Raw genomic sequence first — 26,340 nt, 5'->3', positions numbered from 1 at the left:
TAAGAAGTGGAGATGAAGAAAAACTTCTCGAGGTTGATCAGTAAAACATAGCATTAATGATATTACATGAGCTCTTTTATTTAAAAACAGAAAGTAATGAAAAATCTAATTACAAACTTTTGAGTATAAACCCGAGCTACCTGGGTAACACAGGTTACTATGAATAGGTCATAAAGGGCTGTGGAAACCTCAAGAGTGATGAATGGGAGAACAAAATGAAATACTCGTCCATATTAGATTTATTTAATGAGAGTGCGATGAACGTATAAGCCATTCAGCCTTTCTCTAAGTAAATGCTGTAAATCTTTATTTTATGCAGAATGCCATGTGACAAAATCAAGGTAAGGATTAGGTATAGAAACCTTACATCTTTCTAATTACTCATATCACTGAAATTTAAACTTAGTACGCACTGAGACAGTATCTGCTGAGACAAGGTTACTGCAAAGATGCAAATGAGTTTCATTTGCTATATATATTCTGTCTGTCAGATTTTTGCAGATCATTGCTGATGCTTTTAAAATACCGTTGGCGTAGAGTATATCGCTCAGGTATTTAGTTAAAGATTCCTACTTTGAGTTCAAAGCCACAAAATAGGATGAGTGAAGACTGATTATGTATACTATCAAAAATGTATGATACCTTTCAGCTTCAAATTCAAATCCTGTCCATAGGTTTTATTAAAGGAGGCGATTCTGAAACAGTGCTGTTAGAGACCTTTAGAATTTTTTTTTTTTCCATCAAACATTTTTTTTACTAGTTGATTAATTGTTTGAGCTGTAAAATTATCAGAAAATCCCTTTCACTGTTTGCTAAAAGCACCAGGAGATGTCTTTACATTCTTGTCTTTGTTTAAACCCCAAAAGTGCTGAATTCTTGAAAATTCTATGATTAATTAAGCAATTAGCTGTGGCTCTTATTTAATTAGTGGATTGCTCACACTTGTCATGGCGCGCCACCGCACCTAACAATTTCTTCTGAAGCTGCAGCAAGAATAACCAATGCATCTAATGACAGTGATGTTATTAAACTGACAAATTCTCTGCCAGAAAAAAGACAATTGGGTGCGGGAGGGTCAAAAAGTCCTATTCAGATTCATTACTTGTTCTCTTGAAATGGCACCCAGTCTGTTCCTATCCTTCATTAGTGATTATCACACCTTTTAGCCTTTCACAATTGCCTCCATAATTCTTGGAAAATACCTTTTTAATGGTTCTCGAACAAGGGGACATTTTCTCTCTTCCCTCTTTCCCGAAGACATGCAGTTAGCTGCTTAGTGAGTCATGCTAAGGCTGAAATGTCACCAAGACACAGAGGACAGTTGGCCCAGAGAAAGACTACGAGAGCCAATTAAAAGCTTCTGGATCACCATAAAATGCAGAGTGACATAAACATAAAAGCCAAGGTGGTAATGTAACCTCATTAACTTTGTCACCCAATGTTTCGCTCTCACTTTTTTCTGTAGCTTTAACATGTGACAGTGAGAAACGATCAGTTTTACCATTATCCTGTAGCGAGAAGCCAAAATTCAACACGGAAATGAGAGCTTAACCGATTTTTTTTTTTTTAATCCATTTGTCAGATTCAAATCATCAGCTGTCTTCCCTCTCACATGTTGAAAGGTTGCTAGTGCAGGGTCTATCTCCAGAGACAGTCGCCAGCATTAGCAGATTTAAGGTTAATTCTGCTCTTTTGCTAAACAAATTGCCCTCACAATTCAAAGACAGAATACTTGAAATCAGAGTTGACAGAGAAAATGCAGAAGATTGGGACTCTTAACATCGCCGATCATTTCAGAATCAGTGAGAAAGCCTTACTGGCCCACTAAAACAGGAACAGTAATGCACTCAACTCATGTTGTTAAGGGCATCACATTTCATTATACTGGAAAAGGCATGCTTTCTTGTGCTGTGATCTTATGTTATATGCTTGGAATTGTGTCATAATTTTCCCTTTGTGTTTCCCATTACTGTATATTGTTTTTTTTTCTTTGTCTTCCTTTAACGTATCTAACTTTCCCCATGTGAATTCATTTTGCTGTTGTTGTATTTTGTGTATATGTGTTTATCTGTGCCCTCCACCAGACGCCCCCACCACCCTGCCTCCACCCACCACTCCCCCCCTACATCCCATCCCTCCAGATCCTACCGCACTATTAGGCTCCCACGCCTCAGACCCCACAGTCACTGGCAACAGAGGTACAGTACCACCCCACGCATCTCCACAGCATGCTACAGCATAGTCTAACTTCCCTCTCACTTCCATATCTCCTCTGTTACTTCTTTCTCAGCTACTTCTCTACCTCAGTCATTCATATTCTTATTTCTTGTGGACATAAAACATGTGAAGACACTTATAGGTCATCCTACCCAATTATTGCCTTTAATTTTTGAAGCTTAAACTATTTTCTCAGCTGAAGGACTGTAAACATTTTCTTTTTTATGAGCAATGAAAGATTTTTTTTACACCAGGACAGACTTTTCTGAGTTTCAGAGAAACTCCAGGTGTTCAAATACTCTGTGTGCTGTCCCCTTGGAATTGCAAAGACTCCAGCACTTCTGTGCCCTGAAACCTCAAAGAAGCAAATGTCATGTCCAACTGAAAATGTCTGGCCACTGGAGATATCTCATCATGCCTTCTAATGCTGTGTTAACTCTTAGAGAATCCTAACTTGACATAGTCCCTTTGCCACTAAGACTGCATAGTTGGTGTTTTTAAAGTGGTCCCTGTACAGAACTAAGGCTTTTTTATTGTTCATCTTATGCCCTTAAACATAAATAAGACAATGCTAATTTCATCATGCTTGTAAGCCGGCCAGCTCCAGTAAGCATATAGCAAGCTTTATTAAACTTTGTGCTTCCAATCAAGCATGAACATAGGCGGGCTTAATGCTGCATTTAATAGCAACTGGGAACTAAGAATTTCCTGACTCTATTGAAAACAAACAATACTTTTACACTTAGTAAATCGGATACTGTTTCTGAACACTGACTCTGCATTTTCCACACATAAAATCTTTCTCATATTGCTTTTAATATAGTAAAACTGTGATTTTTGCTTCTTTTTGGCTTTTGTGTTACTTTAGATGAGTAAACTACACTACATTCATGACCTTTTTTGTTCTCTGTAGATGAAAAGGAAACAAAGAAAAGGTTGGGGTAGCCATGTTTTTTTTGCCAGTTTGTGCACTAACTTGGCAGAGGTTGAAAATGTTTTCATTTTGGCGTCCGAATTCTCACATACGAGGTAGATCAAATGCAGCATAAGGCCGTGCTTCCCTTATCCCTGTGTACAACGGGGGACGGCAGCATCCTGTTCCAGCTCTAATGCGGCTGCCAGAGCCGATCGCTCCCACTCAAGACAATGCTTGCGATTCCACCAGACATGCTGCAGCCCGTTTCAACAGCGTCTCAGAAGCAGATTACAGCTACTGATGACACAAGGCCCTGCAGCAAAGGGCTGGCATAACAATCTCCTCCTGCTAGCTTTTGGCTGAGTTTTCCACAGAAGTTTTCACTTTGCTGTCTGCCTTTCAAAAACAAGGGCAGCAGCAACCAGCCAAGGTTGCGAGCCGCATGAATTATAATGCACTGAGTGGTGAGTCCCAGGTTCAATTCCAGCTTGACATTTGCAGCGCGTCGATCTCACGAGTAACATGATGTGATAATTAACAAAGTTAGTAGATTTTGACAGACTTAATTACCACTCGCGGCATCATAGGCTGCCGTTGCCACTCCTCAGTATACGATGCATACTCTCGCTTCAAAAGGAGTCAGTCCCACTTGAGGTCCTCTAGCACGTCCAGCTGAACTTGTTCAAAGAAGCCAGTTGAGTTTTTTTCTTGTTGTTATTTCTTTTTTAGTTCTTTGGTTGTTTTCTGACCAATATCCCTACTGTATTTTTTTAAGTTTTTCCTTTTATTTTAGGAACAAAGTCTATTTGCATTGGCTAATTACACTGTGCTTTTCCTGAGGCCATACAGATCTAAGCAATACAAAATAACAGAAAAGCAAGAGAAAAGGAAAGAAAACAGAAAGATGAGGGAAAACCTAAAACCAAGGATCTGTGTGTAGCAACTAATTGTAGTGTATTTTATACGACAGTTCTTCCTCTCTTCCATGAAATCTGATCTAAATTGTTTAATAAACTCTGTCCGTACTTTCCAGTAATCATCAAACATGTCCACCCTGAGTCTCAAATGAAATGTCAGTTTTTCCATTACAAAAATATCATGTATCACATTAAATCAGTCTTCTCCGTTGAGGCGCTCAGCCCTATACAACAGGGAGGTGACCCTCAGGCGGACACAGAAAATGCTGAAAGGAATCACATATCCCACCTGTCTAGGGAAAGCATCAGGATCCTTCGGGAGGACACGGCTATGGAAAAGGATGTTTCGGCACCCCTGCGACACATAACTGGCAGTAAACAGATGCAGTAGATGAAAAGGATATGGCGAGCCTCTGGGCGGGTGTAGTTGCTTTAACCTATTTGCCAGGGCACAGATGCTGACATGGCACCACATCTGCTACAGTAGATTGATATGTCCACGTTTTTGAGTGACACGTCAATTTAAAGCTAATGTGCTGTGATGGCCCGTATGCAGAAGAACTTGCTCACTCATATATCATCTTCATCATGGTTTCCAAAGCTGTTATCAGTGTGTGACATGTTTTCCTGAAGCGATTGTGTAAACAATCCATCATAGTGTGATATCGGTAATAGCACATAAAAGAAATATATTAACATATTTATAACGCTGTATATTTTCTCACAAGGCAACATATTTAACGCTGTATATTTTCTCACAAAACGTTGCACAAAATATGAGCTTTCAGTTCAGCTGCAATTAAATATACTTACATGATCTATGCATTCATACATTTTCTGACACTTATCGAGGTCTTGGTCACTGGGGCAGCAGCCTAAGCAGGAGTCTCCTCCTCGTCAGACAACAGCCACTCTTCTGGTGGGAAAGGGAGGCCTTCCCAAGCCAGTCAAGAGATATAATGATTCGAGGGTTACTGGGTCTCCCGCTAGTAGGAAGTAACCAAAACACCTCGCTTGAGTCAGATAATTTAACTACCTTAGCTGGTTCATTATGATGTGGAGGAGTAGCAGCTCTACTCTAAGACCCTTGCTATCTCTAAGACTGAGCCCAGCCAGCCTCTAGAGGAAGCTCATTTCCACCACTTGTATGCCACAGCTCGTAGCCATAGCTGAAGGTGGGAATGTAGGTCGACCAGTAAAGCAGCAGCTTTGCTTTCACACTCAGCTCTCTCTTCACTGTGACAGACTGGAGCATCATCCACATTACTGCAGCTGCTGAACTCACGAACCCCAGAATTCTTGAACTCCTTAACCGGGGAAGCAACTCTGTCCTTACCATACCCTTTTCCAACTGAGAACCAGTATTTCAGACTTGAAATGTTAAATCTCATCCCATCCGTGTTAGGTGGTTGGGATGAAAGCATCTCATTGGCTGAAATCACCCTAATGGCAAGCTGGATGAAGCCAACAGAGCAGCATCATCTGCGTATAACACACAAGATTCCTAGACCGCCAAACCCTGCACCCTCTGCTCCTTAGGTGTGCAAAAAATTTCTGCCCATCATTTCAAATAAACGGTGAAATATAAGAGAAGAGAGTCACTGATCCTTTACATGCAGTTCACCCAAGCAGCTTTATTCATTTCCATTTATGTGTGTATGGTTTTTTTCATCATATAGACATAAGCAAGATATCTTCTGTCTTGTCTGTGCTCTTTTGCTCCCTCTCTTCATTCCTCTCAACATCATGGTCTCCATCTCAAAATAATTTCCTCTCATCACTGCTGCTTTCTGTAAATTACTGTCTTTAAAGTCCTTTGGGAGGCTTGACTCCCCTTCTACCTTTCCTCCGCTTTAGTCCCTCTCTAAGCTTTTGTTCAGTTATTCCTCTCCTTTCCGCTTCATCTCTTCTGCCCCCTTACATCTCTCTGAAGGCCCTGTTAGATAACAGTCTTCCACACATTGTTGGATGTTCTTCATCAGTGTGCCTCAGTTCTTCTCTGATGTCTGTTTGTGTAGTTCAGAGACACAAGAGGAGCTGAGCCTCTCAGTATATCTACAGGGAATCTAAATATCAGACTCCTTCACTGCGTTCCTAGTCACAGGATACTACACTATCTGTTTTCATCTGTCTACTTGATTTATTACCAGGTTTTTTATGGCCCTGGATGAAAGCAAACAACTGTGGAGCTTTACCAGCCCCATGATGTTTTGTATTTTTGCATAATGAAGTTGTCTTCCTCCACAGGCATGCCGTAGGTGCAGCACTATAGGCTGTATGCGTTCTCAGGTTTCCCTTTGTCGTTTCGGTGATCTTTCCTTCTGCTCTTTTATCAGCGTATGGGTTTTTTTCTCTTTTTTTTTTAAAGCGCACAACTATCCCTTTATGCATTTATCTGGATACCAGCATTAAGGTTGTGGTTTCTTTGATTGGCTGTAGATGATTACTCTATGTAAGCCCTCACTTCTGCAAATTGCAGTTAATAAATTGGGTGGACAGTTATGCTGTTGGTACCTTTTGGAGCATTTCCATGGATATGGCTTGCTGTGTGGTACAGCTGTTCAAGACGTTGTGTTTCAGATTCACGAGTGAAATATTAATATTTTATCTACCTATTGGTGTGCAACTATACAGTAAAAGGAGTCCGCTTGTCAACTGAGCTTTCTAGTGTTAAGTGAAAAACTGGCTCTCCAATCTCTTATCCAGATGTTGACACTAAAACCAATGGGTGATGTCACAGTGGCTATGTCCATCTTTTGTATACAGTAAATGAAAAATGCTGTCTAACTCATGTTGCACAGCAACTTTAAACTGGCTGCAGATATGAATATCTTTCCTTTCAGTTGTTAAAGGATTTCATATACCGTATTCACAAAAATGTGTTCCCATAATGATAAATGTTATTGTCTAGTAGGATTTCACAGTAATGGCTTTTTTATGTGTTACTTTGCTGACACAGTCTCTCCGAGTTTTAGTGGCCAATATAATCACATACCGAGACATTTATTTATCCTTGTACGAATATTAGACAATAAATATTTTATCGTACACTTACTGAAGCTAATAGGAAATTTAGATTTGATAAAACCCATGCCTTTACTTGTCTTGTTGACCTTTAGAGTGCTGGTAGTGCACAAAAAACCAAGAGATTCCTCTGGTTTTCATTTGTATTGTATAATGCCAGAACTGATGCATTACTGCAGTCTCTAATTCTCTTTATTAATGATGTGCTGGCAGGTATGCCCAACACTTACACTGCTTCGGTAGCCCAGCCAGTCTTAATGGCTATAATAACTCTTTCAGTAAGTATCAGAGGTCTATGTAATGTCATCAGACCTTCACATTATGAATACACACACACACACGCACTGACGCACAACACACGCACACATGCACGCACACCTACACATTCTCTCTTGAGTTCTCTAAAATATGCCAAATGCTTTTTGTGGCTTGCAAATTAGCATTGACCTTGTGATGCTAAAAGGTGAATCACGCACAAGGGTTTCTTTGGTGTTTAAAATATTTACTATTCACTTCTCATAATAAGCATTCGTGTGGCCAACCCCAGCCCCTGTAGCCTGGTGTTGCTGCAGAAAAAGGCCCCACTGCTGGGAAGACAGCAATTATTCATGCCTAGTGTCTTCTCCTGTGGAGAAGAGAGAAAAACTAAAATACCCCTATACATGATTGTAGAGTAAAGGTCTTGTTGCCCACGAGGATAAGAAGATAAAAGTCAAGGAATGCAACAAGAACCTTGGGACTATTAATCAAAGTGTAGTTGTCTTAATTGATACAAGAGGGATGGTTAGCATTTTTACTGACAGTGGAGGTTATCATGATACTCTGTATTTTTTTCCCTTTTTTGTGGCCGGTGCTCCAAAGCCAAATCATTATTCTTCTCCTCTTTAAACTGAAACCAGTACCTGCAAACTTAAGGAGAATTCAAGAGCAGAGACAAGTTCAAAGATCAGGATTAGCCTCTGAGCTTTCTCCCTTCTGAAGTGCACTGGCCAAAATGCTGCATGCAAATAGTAAGGCAAGGTTGTTGGCAGTAGAACCAGCTTGAGATGCAGATTGCTGAATTGGGCATAACAGATTCAGAATAAGTCAAAGTCTGCAGGCCTATTTTTTTTTTACCAACTTCTGTTTGCAGTTACTCTTTTTTTCCCCAACTTACTGTCCTCGCAGAAGAATTAAAGGAGAGCAATTAGGTCTTTACTTTTTCGCATTTAATGTGAAAAATGTTATTACTGGAAACATTACTTTCCTTTAAAAAGTTCTTTTGATGAAATGTGGCCAGAAACATATTAATCTAAACACTCACCAGCCATTTGCTTATGTACATCTTTTCAACTGCTTGTTAATGCAAATATCCAATCAGTCAATCACACGGCAGCGACTCAAAGTTATAACTGAGAGTTTTGATTTTTATTGCAACATTCAGATGGAAGTCAGAATTTGGCAGCGAACAGACGAAAACATGGCTCCATCCTGCCCTGTATCAATGATTCAAGCTGCTGGCGGTGTAATGTTGTCGGGAATATTTTCTTGGCAGACTTTGGGCCACTTAGTACCAATCAAGCATTATTTAAACACCACAGTCTGAGTATTATTGCTGACCATTTCCATCCCTTTATGGCCATCGTGTACCCATCTTCTGATGGCTGCTTCCAGCAGGATATCACGTGCCGTGTCACAAAGCTCAAATCATAACAAACTAGTTTCTTTAACATGACGTTGAATTCGCTGTACTCAAATGGGCTCCACAGTCACCAAATCTCAATCCAATAGAGCGCCTTTGTGTGTGCATCCTACAAATCTGCAGCAACTGTTTGATGCTTTCCTGTCAATATGAACCAAAAGTGCTCAGAAATGTTTCCAGCACCTTGTTGAATATGTGCCATTAAGAATTAAAGCAGTTCTGAAAATTAAAAGGGGGTCAAGCCGGCCATTAATGAAAGTTTTGGATGTCACTCCACATGGCTCTGAAACTGTACACTAAGCCACACTGCAGTTTCTAAATGTTATGATGCTAAACATGCTGAAAACTATATGTAATCACACAGTGAAACAACGAGCGGCTTTACCTCAGCTGTAATTGCTGTCATTACTAACGTCTGTTTTTGCTTCCTGAGAAAGGAGAGGGAGAGACAGCTCTATCTGCTCCCCGCAGCTCAGACTCTGATGGCAGCTTTGAGGCAATCATTATCTACGTGAAAAACACACACACACTCACACAGGACATTATCACACTACATGTAACGTATGTAAACTTGCTTATGTTTACTGACAACCTGTCACCTGATTGTTGACTGTCATTTCATGTTCCTTCTGTGCTCTGGCATTACAGTCACTCCAGATTGTGATTGCCTGCATGATTCACAAAATACCCATAGACAGTTTAAATATAGGCTGTATTCACATTCCAAAATAGGTTATTAAACACCATTAAGCCTATCTGTACATGTCAGAATGTAATATAGTATAAGATATAGACTATAACATATAACATTCAAGCTATTTGTTTTAAATCTGCCTTATATAAATCTAAATTATACATGATTTTGTAACCAAAAAGTGAAAATAGGTGAAAACATGCATCAGAGAATACAGTAATTAACCTTACTAATGATCTCAAAACTAAAAAATAAATAATTGGGTGGTTAATTCAAGGTCTTTAATAATAAGCTTTGTGTATTTAGGGAGATTGTTCAAATTTCAAATCATTTCTTTTCATCGCTGTCACAAAGTGTTTTGAATTCAAAAGAGCTGATTGTACTCCACAGGTGACCATTTTCTGGCTATAACCACACATTCTATTCAAGCTTATTCAAGCTTATTTAGGCTAAGGACAAACCTTTTGTGAAAACTCAATAAGGGAAAATCCTTGGAGGGATTTGTAACTGTTTTATTCTATTGATATCGATCTTGGTTTTAAATGAAGGACACAGGTAAGGCAATGTGATGACCAGAAAACATATTTTCTGGAGGGCAAGTAGCCCGGACAGCTCTTTAGTCGCTGTGCTTAAACCAGAGAGGTACAGGCCGCTGCATCCCTGGGGTGAAATGGTTAAATATCGGACAACAGAGATCACCTTCACACCGCTCTTTAGACGATAAAGCTTAGGAGCACTGGAGAAATTAAAACATAATGCAAAGGTCTTTCCACTTATTGCCAGGAAAGCTTATTGATATCCTGTCACATTAACTAGCTTTGGGGAAGAATTATAGCAACAATTTGGAATAAAGTGTAGAACAGAAAAAGAGAAATCGTTAGATCCTGGGGCTACTGTTATGAATTACATGTAATAGCCCTTCTTTTCATTAAATCCCAATGGCAGAGGACACTTTTGGCAATCTTGAAGAAACACATACACACAAAGAAGGCAGTCCAATTTTCATTTATTGACATGAAGTGCTATTTGGTCCTTTTATAAATTTTTCCTTCCTTGTCCCCCACCCAACCCCCCAAGTTGGGCTTGTGGTGGCAGCTTACTTCATCCACAATCGCTCATTTCTTCAAGCCATTATTTGTGCTGTTCCTGCGCTGCAGTTGGCTCACACAGCGCGGTTCTTTCGGCAGAATGTAGCAGTGTCGTTTGTGGTGGAAAATATTTGAAAAGCAGCAGCAACACAGGCAAGATTAAGTTACCACAAGTGTAACATTGATGCTATCTTTCTGCTTCTTCCTTTGGTGGACTTTATTGCTGTTTTGAAGAGGTTATGGATTTTGCAGAATGTAGAGCTGCTTTGATAGATGATTCTTGCATGAGACTTAATTAATTCTTATGATTAATTATCTCGCTTTGCTTATAACTCCATGCTGTTACCCTGCTGACCACAATTTCTTTTTATTCCGCGAGTAAAAAAGAAAAGAAAACTACTGGGTTGAATATTCAAGATAGTGTCCACATGTGGGCTTTATTGAATGATTAGCTGAAGTAATTTGTTTTCAGAATCTAATTAATCCGCACGACCCAGCAAACAGTAATGTGCAAGGACACACACAAACACGGCAACACACACATCTTGGTAACATCTACTCTTTTTTTTTTTTAATTCTCTCATGGGCTTGGGTGCATGCATTCAAAGGTGGACACACAAGTGTCTTTCGGCCCTCTGCTACAGCCTCCAGGGACTCTTTCATCTTGGCAGTAGAGCCAGCATTAGATGCAGATTGGTGAATTTCCAGTCTCAGCCAAAAAGTTGGGCATAATTGACTCACTGAACAAGCAAAGTCTGCAGGCACTTTTCACCACTTTCTCCCCTTTACTTTCTGATGGTAGACACTCTAGCTTTTGTATCGGTGGCTTTAACTTACCATCAGTGCAGAGGAATTCACACAAAGTAATTCATTTCATTTTTTTTTTTACGTTAAATGTGAAGTGTTTTCAAATACTGTTGTAGAAAAGACTATTACTAGATACATTATTACCCTAAAACACACAAAGAGGTTTGGAATTAGCCTGTTCGCCTGTGTGAATCTGATGGAATTCTGAATACCCTGGACTGACATCATTTGTCCATACATGCAGGTGTATTCCATTCTTGTGAAAATGAGAATGTTTAATTGACTGAGGATGTGATTATAGTTCAATCTCCAAAGGTCACTTTTGCAAGAATGAAAATAATGATGAAATGATCAAGTTTGAATAGACATGGATTTAAACTACGGGTCGATTTGTTTGTGGCAGCACAGCTTTGTCATGAAGCTGTACCTCAACATGTAGCACCTTGCCATGGAAACAGCGCACTTTTGCTATGCTTACCCAATGATGTTATGGTGTGACTTGTGTTACACATATAACACATGGGCATGAATCTATGGAAACATTCCTCAGAGACTTTGGTCTTTATTGGCATGATAGCATCACACAGTTGGCTGCACATCCGTGATGCATGTTTGTGATAATTAGAGATTTGTGACATGGCACATGATATCCTGCTGGAAGCAGCCATCAAAAGATGGGCACACTGTGGTCATTAAGGGTTGGACGTGGGGAGTAATAATACTCAGGTGGGCTGTGGCATTTAAATGATGCCCAGTTGGTACTTAGAGGCCCAAAGTGTGCCAAGATAATATTCCCCACACCTTACACCGTCATCAGAAGTCTGAACCATTCATACAAGGCAAAATGAATTTCTGACTCTACCATATGAGTGTTGCAGGGGAAAGTCCTCAGACCAGGCAACATTTTTCCAAATTCTATTGTCCAATTTTAGTGACCTTGTGGGAATTGTGGTCTCAGTTTCTTAGCGTACAGGAGTGGCACTGGGTGTGATCTTCTTCTGCTGCAGCCCATTGTTTTCCAGGTTCAAAAGTATGGTCATATTTTGCGAACAGTGAACAGGTGCATCTAAAAGAATGGCTGGTGAGTGTGTAAACAGATGGTGTGACAACAAGCTGCTGTATTTGCTGTCATTCCTAATGTCTGGGCTGCTACCTGTAGATAAACAGTTTAGACTGAAAGAACTGTATCTGAGTCCTGCAGAAAAAATCGTGGTGGCTGTGAAACAATCAGCATTTGGCAAAAAATGTAGAAATAAAATTTTTTAAAAAAGAAAAGTGAACACTATAGCGTGTACTATACAGCCTGTCAAAATCAGGTAGGGTGATTCAAATGTCACAAATATAGGCTGGCTTCAGCTACCCAGTATAATATAAAAATATAATAAATATATAAAGACTGAGGGGTACAATGTATTAAAATTATTTAGTCTATTTATGGATCCACTGCAACCTGTGCAATAGGATTCTGGCCTTTTTCTGAATGCTTACACTAATGGGCGCTGACAGCTTTACTATGAATTTCTTTTCACTTGCACAAAACAGCCTCTTTGTGATCATAAAAATCTGTTTTGTTCACCATCTCTAATGTGGGAGTTCAAACTCACAGTATATTCTAAGTTGTTGTTTTGAGTTGCTTTTTTCTAATTTTATATCAAATGAGAGTAAAAGTTTAAAAGGTTTCCAGACAGGCGTGCCAAACAGTGTGCAGGCAAATATCAAAACACATTTTAATTACACTTACTAAATGGGTAATAAAAGGGGAACAGATGTGTGTGGTACATTATAAGCACTGGTGTTTTTGCACAGACTGTTTGGTTTTATGATGAAGGGACAGAGGTGGTCGCATATTTTTCTTGCAGCACCTCAAAGCAACAGGCATCATTAACCAAAAAAGTAGTCCCCAAGCCAATAAAACGTATAAGCTCCATACACATACTCTTTTAAACTTACCGACATCCCATTCGGTAATCATTCCATTAATGTACAACAAGTTTCATATTTCCTGCTAAAATAGCATCCAATTTATTTATGTATTTGTTTATTTTTATGTTTTTCATGAATGCAGACATATGTTGAGTTTCAGTTGCAAAATTCTCTGTTCTGCCACACCGAAAGATTCCCCGACCCGCACCACAGATACAAGGACACTGCAGGTCTATAAGCAGCCCGTGCTTAAGCTAGCTTCTGCTCTATTGATCTGAGCTGAAACCACTGCTTCACAGAGCTAAATCTAAAACTGAGAATGAAAAAAGCATAACACAAAAGAAGAAAAGGTGCCTGTGGGGGATGAATTTTAATATTCACAAAATTACGACCGAGAGGGGAAAAGAGGGAGAAAGATGCGTGTAAGTTAAAGCAGCAGAATGGAAAGGACATTTGAATAGCTTGCACTGTATGACGAATTAAAGGATTCTGTCAGTGCAGATGAAAGGCGGCGCGGTGGATGGTGTACAGCTATAACAATAATTTACACGTGGCAAACATTTCTCGTGATGTTCTTCAGACACTGACAGCAAACGGCGTTTGAAAAGTGAGATAAGGACATGCAGTTGACATGCAGTGTGCTGCTCTAAGAAGCTTTCTTTGACACTTAAGCTGCACACGTTTCTTTTGCTTACGTGCTGTCTGTGGAGATAGCAGCCCTGCTGAACCAAACGCGAACTAGCTTAGTGTTAGATACATACTTGTCAGCTGTGAGTGTCAAAGGAGTCTCTTTAAGTCACAGTTGTAGATAAAGTGTTAAAATATCTGCTTTGGATTTACAGCACTTAGTTCTTAAGTACATCAATCCTTATATCACTTTTTAGACATCATGTCATTAGGTATATATGCTTAATGCATACACATTTTTATTTCCAGCCTTTACACAGTCTCTTAAAATGTGCACTGTATCTTTATTACATACCCTTCCACAGTAACCCCATATGGAGCCAGCAACAATGGAAGAGATCAGATGAGCAGTTACACTTTTGGCTCTCTGCGGCCATACAGTGGTTCACAGAAGACCTGAACCCTCTTTAATTTATTAAACAAGCCCAACTCGCAAGGCCAGGCGACAAGGAGGGTGTTATAAATATTAAAAGAAGAGTTTGCTCTGCCACACTCTCATATTAAATCACACAGAGAAGAATGTATCTGCCCTTATTAAAAGATAATGTGTTCTGGAGCGATAAAAATGTATAACCCACAACTCTAGATCCCTCTCCTCCTCCCCCTTCTTTCCTCTTTTGTCTTGATCCAAGTGAAATTTCAGCCTTTTTGTGTGCATCAATCTCTATTTTGTCCATTTTTACTTTGTCTCTTTGTACAGCCTTGTTGTATTTTTTTTTCTCCATCGTTGAGTAACAGCGGACTAGACCAGAATACACAAGAGGTGATTAGGTGGTGATTAGATAGGTGATTTTTTTTTTCTTTTTTAAATCACTCACACAAAAGGCATCTACACATTGTAAATGTTGCAAGCTTTTAACGCTGCATGAATATCAAGTTAATGGAGTGCTGGAAAATTTGCTCTTGAATGTCACACAGTCTTCCCTTTATCTTAAAAGGGGCATAAAAAGGTTATGAAATTTTGACCATTAATAAACAACCAAACAGTATGCAGTGTAGCATTCCAGCCGGACTTTATTCAGACGATGCACTCAATGATCATTACAGATGGACCATGGTGGAGTATTCCAACCCATTTATTCACAAGTTACCATAAACACATCGTAAGAGCTGTAACCATGACATAAAACAAAATAAACAATCACTTGATATAACCACGTTTCCGTTATGCTAATTAATTCACAGAAAAGGCACAAGAGGTGCTAGCATCAGCCTGCTAGATCACTCATAAACTTGTTAACAATCAAGTAATACATTTACAAATTGTCCGAAATGTAAACAACAACACAACACACAAACATACCTGTTCGCCTTCCAGCTAGATGCTAATTTAAAGATGGATGGAAAACGATAACTTTCTCATTAACCCTTTCTGTGGCAAGCAGTAGCAGTACGATCTTCCTTCCCGGAAGTTGCCCGCTCCGAATTTCAAAATAAGAGTCTAATCTATATTATAAGGTTTAATTCGTTCAGGGATTTAACTGTTTGAAAAATATCAATAAGATAAATAATCTGGGTAATTTACATGCAGTATGCAGATAAAATCAATGGCACCCTTAGCCTCCCTCTGCATTGTGCCTATGCTGCCCTCATGACATGACCATGTGAAGCTAGACAGCTAGCGAACAAAATAGACGAGATCTTCCACACAAGGCTTGCTTTTCTTGCTTTTAATGAAGATCCTTTAAAGCCTTATCCTCTCTCAAGGCTTCTCCTTGCTATTTCCTATTTGTAACTGAAATATACAGAAAGTGAAAATAAATTGCTAGCTAATACACATCTTAATGACAAACTTAGCCTAGAAAGACAAAACGCCAAAACACAGACTTAACAATGTGGTGTATGCCATACAGTGCAGTGAGGAATGCCCAGACCTCTACATTGGAGAGACCAAACAGCCACTTCACAAGCGCATGGCACAACACAGAAGAGCCACCTCCACAGGACAAGATTCAGCTGTCCATCTGCATCTTAAGGATAGAGGACACTCCTTCGAGGATGCCAATGTTCACATTTTGGACAGAGAGGACAGATGGTTTGAAAGAGGAGTGAAAGAAGCCATCTATGTCCACTGTGAGCGACCATCTTTGAACAGAGGCGGTGGTTTACGACACCAACTCTCTGCCATCTATAATCCAGTTTTGAGATCCCTTCCCAGACGCCTTAACGCCCTCTCACACCCTGGGCCATCTGACCTCAGGAATTCGCATGATAAGGTGGGGCCAGGTTTCACAATGAACTCACCAGAAACTCTGGCTGATTGAGACCCACACCCAGTTCCACACCTTGGCTCAGGCGATTAGAGGATCATCAGGGGGTCCTTTTGTCCCTCTGTGGGGGGACACTCCCACCAGGTTTATATCTGGGACTCTCCACCATTTGACCTTAGAACTGAAGAAGCCTCTCGGATGAGAGGTGAAACGTCTTCAAGTAACTTAAAGAAGTCCAGACGCTTTTCTTTGCAAGCTCCTTAAACTTAGCCTAGCTTAACACGTGCGTTACATTAGCATCACAGTTCACTCCAGGTAAACACATATAAAAGTTGTTTCTGAACACATTAATACTCACAAAGACGAACGTTTCCCAAGGTACAAGCGTGTAGGGCACTCTTAGCGTGTACATGAACTCGTTCACTCTTAATACTGCCGAAGCACTTTTCACGGCATTAACGGAGAAAATACGTCAAAGATAGGCGAATGATCGCTCCCATTCCCGCACATACAATACAAAGATCGCTTGTGGTAACGATGTCTCACTCTGAGCAAATTTCGAACCCAGACATTTTAACTGTTTTTAGCATGAATTACTTATAATGTTTCTTAACTTTGAACTTATTTATCACCTTGCTTATGTAACTTAATCAGACTATGCACTAACTACTCACTTTTGACCAAAAGGCATAACAGTACCCATTTGAGGTCCCAACTTTCAAACTGTTGGCCCCTTACTGTGTCTGTAGGGAGAGTAGAACATTTTCACACATTCTATACTTTTCTAAACATTACACATCAGGACCTCATGTGAGAAACCAGAATCAGCTGGATCTGACGTTAACCACCCACCTCCCTAGCACCAAGTCCGGGAATGTCTGATTGAGCTCGTGTGAGAAAAGAGCCGGTAATTACCCAGGTAATTCAGAGCAAGTGAGAATTACGTGTCCTGCAGCCTGCAGGCTCTACCCATCAAAATGAGGATTTCCTCCAGTGAGGATCTTCTGTCGAGAATCTCCTGCAGTATTCTTTTTTTTTTCTTTTTTCTTTTTCTCTTTTTTAAAGAAGGACAACTTCAGACGAGGCCTCAGCTTGATTATCTCGACAGTGTATGGAATTCATGTGTAAGAACGGCTGAATAGGGTGACCACTCACGGCACATTGAAAAATCCTCTGCGTGGTGCAGTGAAAAACTCTTGCTTAGCAGAGTGGATTAGAGGCAAGAGGAGAGGAAGATAATGTTGGGCTCATAGTGGTCAGCTTGATCCAGCAAAAGCAGGACCTTCTTATTTTTGTCAAAGCCTATCCACCAATGCAACATAACCAGCTACAGTTTGGTGAGAGACTAAGCTGTTTTTTTGTTGTTTATAATTTCTAGGATCTGGCTACTATGCTTCTTTCTAATGCCACATCAACACACACACTGATTTTCTTTTTTTTTTTTTTTAAACCTCTTTTGTTCAGCCGCAGACGACGACTCGAATAATATCACTTGAACTCTGAGCAGCTCTATATGTAGCTAAAAAGGCATTCTGCAAGTTTTTTTCACATATGCAATAATACTCCCTAAGCTATCGCCAATAAATCAATAAAAGTGTAACTGTTGGCATGGCCTTGGAGCTATGAGGGGGCAGTAGCATGATGTATGACCCGTGTTATGAAGATTGCATTAATGTTTCAAATGTTTGAACATAGTCAGTAAGGACCAAATGGGTTATTTTTCTATTTCTGAAGCCACTGAAAGCGCATTTCTTTCAGGATTTGAAACTTGCATTGTAATCTATACAACAATCAGACATCCAGTTGGCTTGTTTGTGGGTGACTTGTGGCTGTATAATAGCCAAACCAGAGTGGAAACGGTCAGACGGTGATAGTGTATGATGTGTGTTTAAAAAAAAAAGAAAAAAAAATATTCACAGTCCTGACAGGTGGAGGTGAGGAGACACAACCATGTGTGTAACTTAATGCCCTAGTCCTCGCCCTGCTGGGTCCTGCCAGGGGAACATTCCTCTACTCTTTGCTCCACTGACCAAGCAGAACTGCGGCGCAGTGAAACCACAAACGTCTGTGCGTATGCGTGTGTGTGTGTGTCAATTTGAGTGCGTGTGTCCACTGGGAGGCAGTGAAGTCTGACAGCCTGGTCACTCGGACCATGGAGACTTATGGAGCGAGAGCAAGCCAGCTGTTCAATTTGGCCACATGGGCAGACAGAGAAAGAAAAGGAGAATACTGAAGAGAAACAGTGTCAATATACGACGTGTGTTGTATGGCTAAACCATCCTCCTATCACTGCCTGCCCTGCTCTGACATTGCTGTATTTTAGCTATCACGAGCCCACACACTGCACACAGACTGGGGCAGGGTTGCATGTGGCATTCCTCGGAGAGGATAATGAGATAAGTACTAATTTCTCGGGTGTCATAGACTGATATGAATAATACAGGCCATTCCGTTACCTATCTTCCCCACTGCTGTCACTGTCACCTTCTTTTTTTTAGATCCACCTACAACGTGTCCATATGCTGTCAGCACATCGGTGTCGTGCCTTACCTTGAATAACCTGAAAACCAGACTTTGTGAAAAGAGGAAGTCAGTGCGAATAAAGGAAATAAGCTTTTGTTAGAAGAAAGGGAAACCTTTGATGAGTTTTTGCATGAGGTGTGGACAGGCAGATTCCTTTCTCTTTCATGACTATCATCTCTACTGCTTATCCAGCAGCTGGAGACCTGTATTGACTCCTTATTCATTTTCCCAACAACAATTTCTGGCTAAAAATCAGAAAGAGATTGATCTCCCCCCCCCCCCACCCCCCCCCCCCCTTTTTTTTTTTTTTTTTTTTTTATTTTCCAAGTGATGATTTATTTACTGTGTACTGCTCTTCCACTACTGCCCTGGTTTGCATGTTGGGGACTCTTACGGCAGTGTGAGGGTGGTCCTGAATTATTCACTTCTTTTCTCCAAGTCCCTCTCTCATTCTCTTTTTCCTTCATTTTGCAGGGCGAATGTGTGCCTGCTTGTCTCTTTGTGTAAATCTGGCGTCCGTCTCTCTTCCCCTCTCTCTTTATTTTATTATTCTCAGACAGCTACGAAGCTCTGCTCTGACTGCATGATGTGAACCAAATTATAGCAGCTTAGAACAATCGTTAAAGCAGGAACGAGCTGGAAATAATCATCTCCTTCCTCTTTGCTCTGTTGTGTACTGTCTGCTGTTCTCTTCTCTTACTCCCTAACCTCACCAACTGGCACTTTCATCAGCTCTCTTTGTCTCTCTCTCGCCGTCTCTCCTCAGATCCCAATGCTCTTGGGCAGCACGGCACTGACCATGCTTTGATCGGAGGAGTGGTGGCTGTAGTGGTCTTTGTCACCTTGTGTCTAATCATCGTTCTGGGAAGATACCTGGCCAGGCATAAAGGTAAAATCCACAGTGGACCAGACCTACGGCTTTCAAGGCTCATGGAGCTAGTGGAGCATGTCCTTTTTGTCCCATTAGAATACAGTCCTTTCCCAATTCCCAAGTTACACCTGCAAGTGTAGAACAAAAGTGGGAAAGCTTACACCATCCACACATCAGAAATGTTAATGAATATGTGCCTTTGATATGCAGCACAAAGTAATAGCACATGTTGTTATTGTAATTCACTCTCTATCCATGTATTTATCAATAATGTGAATGGAGTTTTTTAATTGCGCAGAGGTCCGTAATATTATTTTAATTTAGTTGTGATAATGATGGGAGAAAATAAACATTCATAAATCCACTTTGGCACCACAGGAAAAAAAGCATTTTATTCCCAAACAGTATTAGACAAACAGTAATAATGTGAGGGAAGAAATTTGTTTATGCAATTAAATGTGCTTCCTGTATGTGTAAATGTAAATCACTTCTCAAACCGAAAGTGATGGATTGATTCTCAGACTAACTTGTTACAGTTTAGCTCCAAGTTCGCAAAGAAGAGTGGAAATAAAGTGAATTCCAAGTTGCCGCTCGGTTTTTGTCACTAATGCCACAACATTAACTTCTAAGTTTAAGCTAAGAGCTCAATTTGGACTTGCAGCTGTGAGTTCTGATGGTCGTCACACGCAACGTAGGTGTTGATGCCATTCTGCTGTATCGGTGCAGGGTCTCACAAATTTTGCTCTGCTTTATTTAAATACTCCACTACACTATCCCAGCTCCTCATTGTTTTAGATATGAATAATGTAACACTACTGATGTTGTCTTCAGATGTGTTTTTTTTCGCCTCAGGCAGCCAACACCATGCAGGGCTGCTTGGTATTTGTTTTCCTCAATAGAAGTTTGTTTTTTCGTTGCCACAGGAACATACTTGACAAACGAGGCCAAAGGAGCGGATGATGCCCCCGATGCCGACACAGCCATCATCAACGCTGAGGGAAACCACGCGCACGCGGAAGAAAAGAAAGAATACTTCATTTAGACTGCAGGGGGAGCTGTGCAGCTCTTGCCTTCTCATTTCCTTCTTTTGATCTCTGTACTTCTTATTCTCTCTTTCCGTCTCCCACTTTTCTTGTTCTCCTCCGGCCACTGGCCCCCATCATGTCAACAAGGAACCCACAGGCAGTCCACAAACAGACAAGTTCCCAGTGTGTTTTCCTGTTATTTCCTTCTGTTGAAACAATCTCTGTCATTTACATCTTGTCCTTTATTTTTTCATTGGTTTGGGGTTTTTTGTGTTCGTTGTTTTTTTGCTTTTGGCAGATGATTTTCACTGGCAGCTTGCTGTTGCTGCTGAAGTTGCCCCTTTGTCACTTCCTCATCTTCAACATGAATACCTAGAAATCTGTAAATCTACCATGACTGCTCCTCAGCCCTCTCGTTAGTCTTTACTCCTCTTCCCCACCAAGCAGACACCCAAACACATATTCCTGTTCACACACATCCACGAACACATATCATCTCTCACATCAACACGGTGCCTAAAAATACAGACGCCATTGAACTTCTGTCAATGCCTTCATGTATCGTCTGTCAGTAGCAATGTAAATGCTTTGTAGATGGTTACCTTAGCCATCATTCCATTGCTTAGCTCACAGCTTTTGATTACGCATCGAGTCTTTTTTTTTTCTCTTTTCTTTTTCTTTTTGAATGACGATTTGTGCTATTTACGCCTTATACATGTCTGTCACACTAAATATGGTACTTTTAGGTGATTCACTTTTCCCTATTCCATCTCCCTCTAAATAGAGTTGTAATTAAACCGTTGACCCTTGTAAGATACGAAGAAGGATTTGTGTAACACTGTAGCAAGGTTTATCAGATACAGTAAGTGTACAATATGATTTGCATTATTAGGGTAGGAGTAATAAAGGGTAGTGTGGTATTGTTTAGAGCAGAGAAAAACACACCAAAAATATATGAAAGATGCTAGGTCAAGCGTTCCTTTTCAGCAAGCATAATCAAGTATATAAAACCACTTGCTAAATGTGCTGCCCAGGTACTTTTACCTGTATAGTCCTGCACCGTCCAGGCAGCGGTTTAGCAAAACACCATCACCTTCAGTGTCATCTGGACAGCTTACGGTAGTTTGTGTTTTCCATAAAGGGTTCAGGTGTGCAGAAAGAGTCACTCTCCTCTCTCTGTATAGGCTGTATAAATTGTATTCAAATAACTTTAGCTTTTCACTTTGAATAATTTGGTTATCGTTTGTCACATTGAAATTATTTTAAGGCTTGAGGAACCCGTGAAATGTAAACTCAACCACAAGGTGTTAAAACAAGACCAGACCAATAACATCTGTTTGATTACTGTCATTGTTTTTGATTTTGTCACCTTCAAATTTATTTTTAAATAGTTTTTAATAGTTTAGTGAAGCTGCCCTCATCAGCTCGTTATGCTTTTTATGCCTATTTTCCCAGTCTGTCTCCATTAACTCAACTTTAATTTCCATTTCACGGGGTCTTCAAGGGGAAAAAAGCAAATAGAAAAAGAAACAAATGGTGTGAGTGCTGGGTCAGGGATCTGCAGGGGCCTCTTTTCCAAAACTTAAAAAAACTGAAAACAAATAGAAAAGCACAAAATTGTCTGAATGAGTTACTGTGTTCATTTGCCAACAACTAGATCGCCTTGTGAACGGTTCTTTCATTCAAATGGGTAACGAGAAGATGACAAGGCTGTCTTTGATTCAATTCTGAAGAAAAAAAAAGTGCAGTGCATCTTTTTGAAAATGTAAGCTAAATCATGTTTTTATATTTAAAAAGAAAATGTTTCTAATATTTTTTTGGTTTTAATGGTTAAGCTCCCTGCTGTATATTGTGTCTGCTACAATGTGGTTGGTTGTGAAAATTGCTGTTAAATTCTGGATTCCTGTATTTGCTCAAATATGTATATTAGCCACCTTATCTAATTACTTTTTTTTCCATTACATTATCCTCATTAGAGAAATTTTAAAACAAATGTATTTTTGTTTTGGCACAAGGCATGTATATAATGTGTGAGAACTAAATTTTGGTAATACACATTAGCATGTTTTTGTTTGGTTCTTTTTCATGTTTAATTTATTTGAAATTGAAATTTATTTAAGAGAGAACCACAATGAAGATGGTATATTTGTACTTTGATTTTGGGAAAACGGTGGCTTTGTGTGTTTGAGGCCTGACCCTAGTTGCTCCAAATCTGAAGAAGTTGATGTTCTAGGACATCTGGCAAATCAAACGCGCAAAACTCCGTAAAAAGCTGCTTTTCCATGGAAATTGAGGTAATAGAATTTGGAGCTGAAATCAAAAGAAACAATACCTCCATGCCGGTGGCAAGAACGTTTCCACATATTAAGACAGCCATGACGCGTCATAGTCAGCAACCTTTCATCTTTCATGAGTTTGGAGAAGTTTGGCTTCGAAGGAATGATCCTAAATGCTCAAAAGCGAGGCACTAGTCTGCTACCAGGGAGCAAATTATAATCAAGGGCAATAATATTTTGGGCCCAATTGTCTCCATTTTGGTGGTCCAATTTACAACATTATGCAAATAGGGTCAGCAAAAATCTTTTGTCTGTATTTTGTTACTCGAGCACTTCTTGAGCGAACCACAAGTTGGGAATAATTAAGTCAATCTACTCGGTTTTACCTTTCATCGTCGATGTAGGATTTAGGGGGTTTTGACATTTTAATACATTTTAAAAGCAATTATTTGTTTGTTTTGAAAATAAAGAAGCTTTGCCACAGTTTGCATATCTCACACTTTTAGTGCACTGAGCATATCACTATGTACAGGTTCAACTTCAGCGTCACCACAAATGCTCTATACAAAGTGTTCTAGTCTAACATGGTTCTAGCAAACCTTGGGTTTTATATGTGTAGATACATTTCTTACAATGATTTAACATCTTTCTCTTTCTTTTTTTTTTTTTTTTGGTTTTTTGTATCTCGTTCTATTCATTGTGTCTTAAATCACTGATGGTGTCGATCACACTTGGTGTTGCTTTACAACTCCAACTTTGAAACAGGAAAGTAGTTGAATGAATTTGTTTATTCTGAAGTCGGAGAAAGTTAGGCAGTTTCATATCAAACACACTGAGAATTAACCGGGTCTGCAGTGATGAGTTGATGCTGGCATTAGTAATAAAACAGTTGCCATTTACTCAAGTATGCACTCTGACCAATGTGGTGGATATTTCTTAGTAATTAGTAAAAATCTGTGCTTTGTTTTGAGGGGGTTTTTTTCTTTCTGAAACTCACATGTAAATATTTGTTTTGACATAATAGTAATGAGCTAATTTGTTGCAAATGGATTTTTATAATCATTAGACCAAACCTGAATCTTGTTTAATTTGTTATTTTAGCAGCCTGGCACATACGACCATGCACTACGACAGGATCAACTGTAGCTCTGTTATATCTTGGCTATCTTTGTTTTATTTCTGTATTGTTGTCGGTTGAAAATAAGCTTTAAACGCGTTGCCTCCTTGATTTTCAACGTTTATCAGTTGGGTTAATATTCGCTAGATCACAAGCCTTTAATTTCATCCTGGCAGCAAGACAGTAAAGGCACTAACAGAGCCGCAGTGCCATTTTCATTGGGCACGAGTCCATTTTGTGGGATTGTAAGTCTCTAATTTCCTGGCTCCGAACAAACCCGCTTTCTTCAACTGAAGGTGCGAGTCAGGGAGCTGCGGTTGTGCATTTCTGCAGATTTAACAGTGCAATACTGGCAGTAATTTCAACATGAAATTGCACCCAGTTTTGTGAACAATTTCCAGGTTGGCGGAGACACAAACAAGCCTGTGCAAAATCACATTAAAAAAAGTTTCATGTATAGGCTACTGTTTTGCCTAGGATTTGTCAGGTTGAAATGCACAAAACCCACACCTTTTATGGGATGTAAGCTGCTTGCAGTGGGTTAAATTGGAAGATTGTTTATAGTTTCACAGTTCCTCGTGGGTTTGTGAGACCATTCGCTTTGAGTTGATAAAACTTTTATCTGTAATCATCTCGTGTGTTCTGTTCTGAATGCAAAAGACGGTAACTGTATGATCTCAAGTTACTGTCACTATTTACAATGTGGGCTGATACGGTATATTGTTGCCTAAAAAATGACCAGATTACAGAGTATCTTATAAAGTCACATTAAAACACATATATGAAAATCTTTATATTAGTGCCTTGTGACTCTGCACCTGAAGTTTGCCACTGAACCACCCTCCTGGGCTCATTTAAAGAGGAATCAGTCAAGTTGATGCGATGTGTGATTAATAAAGCTTTACAAACCTGCTAAAAAAAGACACTCGTTTCATCGTACCACGCTGACCTCGAAGCAAATCGGGTCACCAAACATCGCAGGCAGTAATGACACTTGACGTAAAGTAATGACGTACTTTTTTTAACTTCCAGGAAATTAGAGGCCCACGTTAGTATTCAAAATATTAAAATCCGCTTATAAGCAGAAGTGAGCGTAATGGACACTTTGGGTTATAGTCTGTCATAAATTCTCCTTTTTTTAATCTTATGGTTTATATTTTTTTAATACGTGAGTTTAATGGCAAATGTGTTCTCTACAGTAGTGCTTGTAACATGACATGGCTTGTTCCTGTCCCATCTCCCTTCCTCTGGCTCTTCAGATGTCTTTGCTGTACAGTATGGCTTCAGTGCACTTCTCTATCACTCCGCAATAGTGACACAAGAATCAATCAGCCCAATTTCTTTACTGTCACACCGATGACAACATGTGACACAATCGCATGTAGTGATGTTTCTTTTTTTTATTATTATTATATCTGTTTCTTTTGTTTTGCATCTCAGGAATATATTTCATTTAGATTTTGTTTGTTTGTTTGTTTGTTTTCTGTCTTAAAATGGGGACTCGTGAGCACTTTTCACTCTGCTAGTCCCTGTGTGCTGACACCATGTATTTTTTGAGTTTTAAGATTATCACAATGATAATAAAAAAATGATTCAGTGACTCTTCAATAATTCTGTCACCTTGCTGTCATTGGAATATTAGACTAAGGAAACCTTTTTTTCTTTTCTTTTTTAATTTTTTGATCACTGACTTGAAATACTGAGATTTAGAAATATGCTGCAAATTACTGAGTTTCAACAATGATGGAAGGTGTCTTTAACAGAATCTAATTTTAGCTTATGTAAGCGGTTCAGTGCTTTTTGTCCTTTATCATGTTTCCCTTTGTAGCAACACACATCTTTATGTATATCAGTCTTTAGGTGGCAGGTGCTGCAAGGCACTGTCTCTCACTAAATACAAAATATCCACAGTGAGGCTCAGTAAAGATCAGGATTAGAGCTAGACAAATGTTAGTTCAGCCTCTGATGTACCTTGGTGAAATAGGGGGTTTGATATCAAGCTGTACTCCGAAAGCTTGATTTGATATATAGCACCGTAACGGAGGTGTTTCTCTCCCATTGTCTGTGGGATTTATTATATTTAATTTAGAGGTTCGTATGTATGAAATGAAATTGTTGAATAAATAGTTGCCAAAACATCTGTATAAGCCTGATTCCATTTTTTCAGTCATCATTTTCCTCCTGAAAGCTTCTTACCTCAGTATTTCTCAACTGAGCGATAATGATATACAATAAATACGCTGGAAACATCTGAATTTGTCCTCATGAGGATCAGTGCACAAGCGCACCCACACAAACACATACATATACACATACTTGCAAAAAGACAAGAAAACGCATGCACAGATACGTGTTCATGAATTT

The 26,340-nt window shown here is 39.6% G+C and overlaps 1 protein-coding gene across 3 annotated transcripts in view; it reads left to right on the top strand.

Annotated features, from left to right (window-relative positions):
* cadm2a (cell adhesion molecule 2a) overlaps positions 1–26,112 on the top strand; it is a 221,754-nt gene extending 195,642 nt beyond the window's left edge. For 2 of the 3 annotated variants that reach the window (XM_085175234.1, XM_085175233.1), the window contains 3 exons: positions 2,085–2,198; positions 19,454–19,576; positions 20,482–26,112. In XM_085175234.1, coding sequence (XP_085031360.1) covers positions 2,085–2,198; positions 19,454–19,576; positions 20,482–20,600 — 356 coding nt within the window. In that variant the 3' untranslated portion in view covers positions 20,601–26,112. The remainder of the gene's footprint in view (positions 1–2,084; positions 2,199–19,453; positions 19,577–20,481) is intronic. The other variant, XM_085175235.1, reaches the window with a different exon arrangement.
* The last annotated feature ends 228 nt before the right edge of the window (positions 26,113–26,340 follow it).

The sequence above is a fragment of the Neolamprologus multifasciatus genome, chromosome 10, assembly GCF_963576455.1.
Source record: "Neolamprologus multifasciatus chromosome 10, fNeoMul1.2, whole genome shotgun sequence".
Classification (NCBI taxonomy): domain Eukaryota; kingdom Metazoa; phylum Chordata; class Actinopteri; order Cichliformes; family Cichlidae; genus Neolamprologus; species Neolamprologus multifasciatus.
Note: the sequence above shows the minus strand (reverse complement) of the source record. Positions and strands in the feature narration are given on the sequence as shown.